This window comes from Epinephelus moara, chromosome 4 (assembly GCF_006386435.1).
Source record: "Epinephelus moara isolate mb chromosome 4, YSFRI_EMoa_1.0, whole genome shotgun sequence".
In the NCBI taxonomy this organism is placed as follows: Eukaryota; Metazoa; Chordata; class Actinopteri; order Perciformes; family Serranidae; genus Epinephelus; species Epinephelus moara.
This window is the reverse complement of record NC_065509.1, coordinates 44216230-44225396: the sequence shown is the minus strand read 5'-3', so window position 1 is coordinate 44225396 and position 9167 is coordinate 44216230. Positions and strand designations below refer to the sequence as shown.

General features: G+C 40.7%; 1 protein-coding gene across 1 annotated transcript in view; it reads right to left on the bottom strand.

The window, feature by feature from the left end:
* Positions 1-656: 656 nt before the first annotated feature.
* b4galt7 (xylosylprotein beta 1,4-galactosyltransferase, polypeptide 7 (galactosyltransferase I)) overlaps positions 657-9167 on the bottom strand; it is a 14578-nt gene continuing 6067 nt past the window's right edge. The window contains exons 4-6 of the mRNA XM_050042553.1: positions 8095-8178; positions 7765-7869; positions 657-5129 (exon numbers count right to left, since the gene is read on the bottom strand). Coding sequence (XP_049898510.1) covers positions 4974-5129; positions 7765-7869; positions 8095-8178 — 345 coding nt within the window. The 3' untranslated portion in view covers positions 657-4973. The remainder of the gene's footprint in view (positions 5130-7764; positions 7870-8094; positions 8179-9167) is intronic.

Below are 9167 nucleotides of genomic sequence, written 5' to 3'. Positions count from 1 at the left end.
TCTAGGTACCATGTCTGAAGGCTTACTGCTGGTTCCAAAGGTGCTGGACTGAAAGGGTTTGGTGGAGACGGGGCTTTAGAGTCAGCCCTGTGATGGTCTGGTGACCTGTCCAAGGTGAACCCCGCCTCTCGCCCAATGACAGCTGGGATAGGCTCCACCCCCCTGCGACCCCGAAACCAGATAAGCGGCTACAGAAAATAAATGAATAATTCTGATTCTGAGATACAGCCTAGATTTGAATAATCTGAGTAAAGTACTTGAGAAAAAAGTGATTTCCCACCTCTCACAGGATGTGGTCGTGTAAATTATTGTATTTCTTAAGGACTTTGTGAAACAAAGGTTTTTTGAAAGCAAACAAACGTATGCAGATGTTGAAGATGTGCTCATCATAGGGATGTTTGTCACTGAAAGAGTTTAGATCATTGGTGACCAAACTGTGGCCCACTGCACATTTTTAAAATAAACAGAATATGGTTTGAGCATATTTCTAATAAACTGCACTGTATGTACACGGCACATTGGGCTCACTGGGCTCATCAGGCACTGTGAGGGAGACAGACGTCTCAGAGGAATCTCACTGAAAACTTACAGTACATGCACGTCTTTTTATCAGCCGATGGTTGGCCCAGGAAGTTACCCAGACAAACTTTACACCACTGATGTGTGAGAAGAAAAGAAACAACCTCCAGATGTTTTATCGTCTCAGATTTATATAAATACTGAATATTGTACAAATACATGGTACCATCATCTCTGGAAAATAAAATCAGTGACATCACAGGCCTGTAAAACCTCAGAGCGCCCTCTGGAGGTCGACCGGCACATAACAACAGCAGAGAACCAGAGAACATCAGACCAGACTGAAACAGATCCAGGAATTAGACACGGCCGAGATATTTATATGGACACATTCTTTCTTAACCAAATTCTGTGTCTTTACAGTACAAATACTGATAAATTAGATTAAACCAGTTCCAGCTGTAAAACAAACATGAGATCCCTCACCAGCTTCCCACCAAACAAACACAGCTAACATTTCTGGTGATGGTTACGTCTAAAAGAAGCAATGAGGGGTTTCAGGCAAAACTTGAGCTACTTTTAAGCAGAGCTGCAGCGATTGATTGGTTTGTTTCAAAGTATTAAATCAATCACAAACTAATTAAATTAATAATTGTCTAATTAAATAATCGTTTTGAGTGATTTTCAAAGTCAAACTTTTCTGATTTCAGCTCCTTAAATATGAATATTTTCTGCTTTCGTTGCTCCTCTGTGACAGTAACCTGAATATTTTTGGGTTATGGACAAAACAAGACATTTCTGAAGTGATCTTGGGCTTTGGGAAACACTGATTAAAATTTTTCACCATTTTCTGACATTTAACGATTAATGAAGAAAATAACAGACAGACTGGTTGTTAGTTGCAGACGGACATCCAAAGTGCACGGAGAAGGAAAAGAGCTCCAGCAACAACTCTAGGAAAAACAACAGTCTGAATACTCTGGGCCCTGAGGATTCTTTTCTGCAGGTTTCAAATTAAAGAGAAAATGACACCTATAAAGACGCAACTTGAAGACAAGGGACCTCAGATTTTTGTTGTGTATGTTTGAGCAGGTTATTGTACCGATACAACTCGGACTGAAACCCTGTATTAAACCCTGTATTCTGTAAAGTCCTCTGAGGCAAACTGTGATTTGTGATATAAATAAAATTGAAAATTGAAACTGAATTTAAAACAATGCTGTAGCAGAATGTTAATTTATACACTGTACTTTCATACACAGAAAATTAAGTAATAAGTTCTTTTAAAAACCCAAAAAGAACCGGTAAGAGAGCCGTTAAAGTACCACATCGATAAGCTGTATCAGTAAGAGCTGTAGGATCGTTAAGATCTAACGACACCATCCGTAGATGTAACCCAGAGAAAATGTTGTGAAAATGTGTTGGTTTGTTTGTTGAGACTTTAACTCCACATTGTGCATCTTCCTGTAAACGAGCAGATAATAACTGACGTCTTATTTTGAAATAACCGTTTAAAGACATTTTCTAAACGTTGATGGAAACTTTTAAGGTAATTTTATGAGTTCAAACTCCAGCCTGCTTCTGCACAATCATGTTTGTCTTTAAATCTGGATCCAGGATTTAACGAAATTAATCTAAATGATTACAGTTTGGTACAGTGTTTCCCGACTGGTAGGTCACAGGTCCACTCTGATTAAACCGCAAGTGTCAAGTTTGTAAAAAACGCACTAAATTTTGAAGTTCAGTGAATTTCCGGCACAGAGCTTTTATTTTGAAGTGGTGTTTCCTGCTGTAGAGTGAGTGACTAACGAACAGCTTCCTTCCTGACAACGACTAAATTCTGCTGTTTGTAAAGTGAAGACAGAGTTAAATTATAATTCTCATCGGTTTTGTTTTGTGTCACTTAAACTCCGGCGGCGGCGGCCCGTCGTGATGACTCGTTTGTTTATAAAAACTAAAAAAACAATGAGTTGAACAAACATTTGAAAAATAATTAAAAATACATTAAAAGAAGATTCATCCAAAAATAAATACACTCCCACCTGGTTTCTCTCAGCGGGGCGACCAATGAAACTTTAGGACAACAGGTAACGCCATCGCCATCATCATCATCATCATCGTCATCGTCATCATGCTTGTGTTATGAATCAACACTCTCACAGTAACAGTAGGAAACAATCAGGAGGTAAACAGCATCAGTTCAGTTTCTCCCTTTACTGCTTGTGGAATAAACGACTGATGAAATTTGAAGAAGAAAAAATAGATATAAAATGAGTAATGAGTGAATATTAAAATATATTTTTCAACAGTTTTAGGACAAAACGTCTCGACTGAGAAGGAACCAAAGAACCAGCTAGAGATTAAATCAGATTACATTTGGTCGACACAGAAAGTTTTTCGAGAACTAAAGCGCTGTAAATTCTCCACTTTCAGTTTCAGTGATTGTCTGATGTCGACTGAACACACGACTTTGAAAAGAGTCACTATAACAGTCACACGCTCCAGGAGGTTAAAGACGTGGCATGTGTACGTGTCGGACTTAGAACACCAAGTTTCAACAGTTTCCATCTTCAGTCTGACATTGCCTCCATTAAAACCAGTTTCTTCGGGGGACAGAGATTCAATTTCCTCCAAACTATTAACTAGAGAGCAACGTATCCGCCTGAATCTACTGTCATTTAACTCCACGCTAAGGTGTAGTCGTGGCAACATACCTGTTTTCATCGATATTTTGAGAATGAAGCAGAGCGAAGTCAGAACAAACTACATTAAGAGAATACGTTGATTTAGAGTGGCCTCTATAGAAGCATCTGTCTTGTTTATTGCACTCAGCATTTTTGTTACTACTCCTCATTGGTTCTGGCGTCCTGCCTGACAACAGCACGACAATGGCGTTGGTCCCGTCGTGGTGCTGACTGGTTGATTTTTATTTTAACTGACTAACAGCTATTTCATGTCACAAGGAAAGAAGATTCAGTCACCTTTAACTTTTGATCACATGATCGTCAGCAGATGAGTTTGCTCACTTCCAAATTGTAAACGCTCAGATTTCCTTTTTTCTTACGGGACTTTATTCGCTCATGTTGGTTTAAAAGTTTGGACCGCAAGTTGTGTAATGACAAGTCAACAGGTCATGTGATGTGATCAAAAGCTCCAGCTGAGACTGTTTATCAGTTTTATATACACCTCGGTCGCTGGGAACTTTATTCACTTTTCTGACTTTTACAGACCACATCATTGATCAATAAACCAAGATAATAATCAGATTAATTAACTGATAATGATTAGTTTTAGCTGTTCATCTGCAGACTGTGGCTCTACGTGTGACTGGATGGTCTGCAGGACACTTTGGTTCTTTCCCAAGTTAAAACAAATCTGTCCCACTGATGCTGGATTAGAAAATTAATTTCTGTTTCCGATCATGAAATGCTGAGGTCATGATCTGCTACAGTTCAGTTCAGCCTGGTTCGGCTCAGTTTGGCTCAGTTTACTTTGTAGAGAACACAAACACATTCAGCACAGAAAATTCATCTGGGAACGTTTTCTCATAATTAGAAACTCGTCACAGTTTTCTGGTGATTATGAGAAACAGATCTGAAAATAAACTTCAGTTTTTTTTTCTGTGGTGATTAAAAAAATTAAATTCACACATTTCCTGTTTCTGTGTTCGATAAGAGGGTCAGCGTTAACACCTCCCTCTCTTCATTTCAACAGCAGGAAAATAAAATACCATGAAACACTTGTGACGTTAGTCGTCAAGCTTTGTAAAATACTTTTGTTTGTGAAGAATAAAATTTCTCCCACATGATAAAAAGCTAAAATAAAGTGTCTGAGGTTACAGTATGATGCTTGTTTGGCAGATGATCTCTGGTGAAGCGTCTCCGTACCACCTCTGCTCCGTTTGCACGATCCCAGTAAAACAAAATAGACTTTAAAATCTGCGTTCACTCCACGCCAGCAGGTACCCACCCCCCCGAAATAATCTAATGAACCAGCTCAGGTTGGGCCGTGTTCAGTTTGGTGTAACAGTCCGTCTCCATCCTCTGAGGTCTGAGGTCAAACAGTCACCAGCTTCCTGTTTGTGTCGATAAAGTTCTGTGACTGAAACCGTCATCAGGAGGTTTTAACACACCGAAAACGTTTCACTGGTTTTATTCTCCAGATGTTCCTGATGTTGTTGGTTTGATCCTCAGAGATGTTAAACTCCAGGTTGTGTCAGCGCAGGATTGAATTAATCACGTGTGTTTGTACCGTCGCTCAGTGCAGCCTCGTTTGGTTTCACTGCTCCAGCTGCAGATCCGTCAGTGCTGCTGCTGCGGCGTCCGTTACAAGGCAGAAAGTAGAACCACGACCAGCGCGTAGCGTAAAGGACCTGTGTAGCACCGCAAGATAAAAAGCATTAAAGCCTCCAGGTGAAACAGTCGGGACTCGGACACTCGTCCTGCGTGCGTCCTCTACGCTAGGACACACCAGGGCGTCTGGTCCTGGTCACACTCCAGTTTGGTGTTGATGACGGTGCAGGGAGCGCCGCTGATGGTCAGCTCCTGTCTGGACTCCACCTGGTATCGGAGGTTAGTGAGCCCCCCCTCCGGGTCCACCTTAAACTGCTCCTACAGGGAGGAGGAGACGAGGGAGGGAGGAGGAGACCAGAGAGGGAGGGAGAAGGGGACGAGGGAGAGGTGGAGGAGACCAGGGAGGGAGGTGGGGGACAATGGAGGAGGTCATGTTTAGTAAGTTTTTCCATATGATAGAGGGGGTTATGATTTCAGGTCATTTTTAAATTCCCACAGAGATGCAGCCAAGTTCATCTGTGAGTTACAGATTTCTGATCATTTATTGATCTGTTTTGAGCAGCGTTTGTATCTTTACTTTGTCTGAACTGAGGCTGGAGCAGGGACGTCTCAGCACTGACACTTCAGCTGTTTTTCCCCCAGTGCCACAGGTACTCTTTTGGACCTGACGGGGGAACATTTACGCCTGCACATGTTCTAGTCTAGTCATTAAATGCCAAAGGAGGAAGAAGAGCAACGCCGACACCACATGGAACAAACCAATGGGAGTGCAGCGTATTTACACTCTGCTACAAACGCCAGCAGCCTGACGAGGTGCTGAGCGTCTATTCTGCACTGACTGCACGTTTGGCGTTTATTTCTAAGAGCTGAAAAATGTTCAACTTTGCGCTGTCCAATCACAGTGGAGGAGGGGAGTGACAAATACACAAAGAACAACTGTCACATCTTGAGGCTCATTTATTCTCCTTTTACGTATGAAAACAGATTCGTCTGTTGCAAACACTGTAAACGTCACTGCCCTCATACTTCCATGCATCTCTTATGATGTCATAGATACAGCCAATAGATGGCACGAGAGGGCGGAGCCAAAAGTTTCACACAACAACAAACAAGGTGACGGTGAGGGAGGTCGTAATGTACCTATAAATGGAGTCAGTGTTGCAGAGGTGGTGGTCAGTCATTATATACAGAGAATTCTTTTCACTGTATATCATTATATATTAATATACAGTATATTAATATATAATGATATATATTATTATATATTAATATACTGTATATCATTATATATTAACATACTGTATATCATTATATATTAATATATATTATTATATATTAACATACTGTATATCATTATATATTAATATACTGTTTATCACTGATTGGTTCCGTATTTCCACTATTTTATTTCGTTGTCATCTTATGGTCATATCTTGCTTGAACTACGCTACACTGCCTCCATGATCTCCGGTGGTTTTGCTCTGTTTCATCCATCACCTCTCAGGAAACGTGCACAAATACAGATGAAATGAACACTGAGTACAGACAGAGGGCTCCGTCTGTCTCCGTCTGTAGCCTTCAGCATAAATTACATGTCCAAGTCCTGAACATCAACTATGGAGGAGAAATATGTTAATATCCTGTCAGCCCTCGGTCTTTAACAGGAGGTCCAGGGCCCAGGTGAGGACTGCAGCCTGAGGTCGACATGGACCTCTGCCTCACATCAGTTTAATATGCAGTAACATTTTATACTATATATGTAGTCAGGGCTCTTTAGGGGGTCTTTCTCTCTGTCAGCTGAAGGGTCTTCGGCTTGAAATCCACTGAAGACCGCTGCTGTACGATATATATTAATACATGTTTCCCACAGAGCAGAACTTTGTGTTTGAGGCGGATCATCAGGGATTAGCAACAAAATTTACTTTGCAGGTTTTTTAACAAAGGAGTGTATGTTTATGATATTTACCATTTGTTTTTTTTTACTGTGGTATCAAACTGAGTATCAGGAATGGTGGAATTTCACTGGTATTGGTATCGACGGCTTATGTTTCGGATTAATCGGATCTCAAATCAACACTTTCAAATGAAGATTTTTTGAATCAGTTAAACTTTGTTTTAAACTGTTTTAAATGTCCTTTTATACTGAATTTGTCCGTTTTATCTTCGTTATGTCTGCTTTCATGTGAAGCGCTCAGAGCTTATAATCTAAAACACGTTGTGCTGCATTTCTTGTATAAAAGGTACAACAGAAATAAAGTTTATCATTACTGTTATTAATGTAGCAGCCTATTACAACAACAACACAACACGTGCTGTTCAGTGAATGATAAATTATGCATCATTAGCTTCTGTGAACATTTAATTAACAGCATCTCTGTGACCATGCACATCATATACTGACATTATTATTTCCATCATATGTTCAGTGTAGGAATGTATCTGTGTGTGAGAAGGAAGGAAACAAAACAGGAGCACGTCTGATGGGAGAGACATTAGCTCAGCTTTCCTCACAGAGGCAGAAATATGTTTTTAGCGACTGTCAAAGCTCTGTGTCTTTTTCGGTATTTACAGTTTGTCACATCTCCGTCCATGTTACCCTGTCCAGATACAGCGAGACATCGTCCGTCACCTCAGAGGGTTTAGTTGAGAAAACTATCCAGCTTCTCATGTTTATAAAACCTTTTAAAAGTCTGTTAGATGAAGTGAAATGAGACTTTTTGCAGAGCAGAGAACCACAATCAGGGCTCTTTTTCTCAGGAGAGAGGAATGAGATTATTATTTATTATTTTACTGTTGTTACACCTCCACATCTGCCCTTTAACTGCTGCTGCCCTTTTTATATTAATGTGATTTTATTAAAGATAAATCAGACCTCTCTGCTCAGACACAGCTACTCCTGCAGTAAACTGTGTGTGTCTGTGATGCGTTCACTGTCACAGGTGAACTCTTGTACCTGTTTCTGAGAGGCGACTCTCTTCTGGTCTCTCTTCCTCCAGGCCGAGTCATGGATGTGGAGGAAGGTTTTATATCCTGTGGTGATTCCACTCGGTCTGAACAGCTGCACAGAAAAACAACACACACTCAGACAAGTATCACATCACCTGTCTGACAGTAATCTGACTGATCCAGCAGCATCATGACTCTAAAAATGACAAACCAGTTAAATGTATTTTTGAAGGTCAGAGTCAAAAGACAGTCCTGATGAAACTCTGGTTACTGAAACAGAAAAACAGACTCGTTCTAACAGGTATGAAGGTTGTCCCTGTTCTCTGGAGACTCGTACCTGTAACTCAGCTTTTCTCAGGCGTCTGTAGAACTCGTCGTCCTCTCTGCCCCAACCCCAGAACCTGTTCGACATCCCGTTACACTGCAGAAAACAAAAAGACAGAGAAGTTAACCTTTTATTTTCTGCTTCAGTGCCAGTAAGGTCTCTCTGAGGAGACACAAACACTTCAAGACTCCTGCACTGTCCTGATCTTTAATAAAGTCTGAGTTGAATCCAGTTTAATCTCAGTGAGTCAAACAGCTTCATCTGGTGGACGGTTTCAATCATTACATGACCGTACTGAGAAACACCGTCAGGCTGAACCACATGTTCTCTGAAGCTTCTCCTGTTTTATTATCTACTAAACAAACTGGGATCTTTGAGATAAACATCATTACAAATTAAAAAAGACGGACTTCATATTTTCACATGTTGTTTGGTCGGTGACTGAGGGAAGTCACTGTGGGACAGAGAGAAACCAAGATATTCCACTCACTACCAACACAGCTTTCCACTGAGTCCTGGGTTCACGACTAAAACTTACCAAACAGTCCCAGTGAAAAGTTAAGCTTCTGTACAGTGATGACGCATTTCCCAGGAAAAGGGAATATTTGATTGGTGTACAGTGGCGTGCTTAAGTTTGGGCACCCCTGGTCAAAATTTCGTTTGCTGAAACTGAAGATGAAGAGAGGATGGCTTCTACATTTTGACCAGGGATGCCCAAGCTTTTGCATGTCACTGCACAAGAGGGATTTAAATAAAGTCCTTCACATTTCACTGGGACGCTAAAAAGTGAGCAGGTTTAGAGTTTAAAGGAGCTACAGGGGACTGTGGGCTTCAAATAACACCTGTCTGAGCATTAGATCAGGCGGAGGACGAGGGAGAGATGAATGAATGAATGAGGCCTCAGCCACACTGTTCTGGAACTGAAAACAAAGGTTTGATTATTGTCACACATGTATACTGCCAGATATTAATACATACTTTCAACATATTGTACCACAGTAGCCAGAACTATAACTATAATATTATTACTTTCAATAATGTTGTTGTAAGCTACTGTTATTACCTGCATCTCTCTCTCTCTCTCT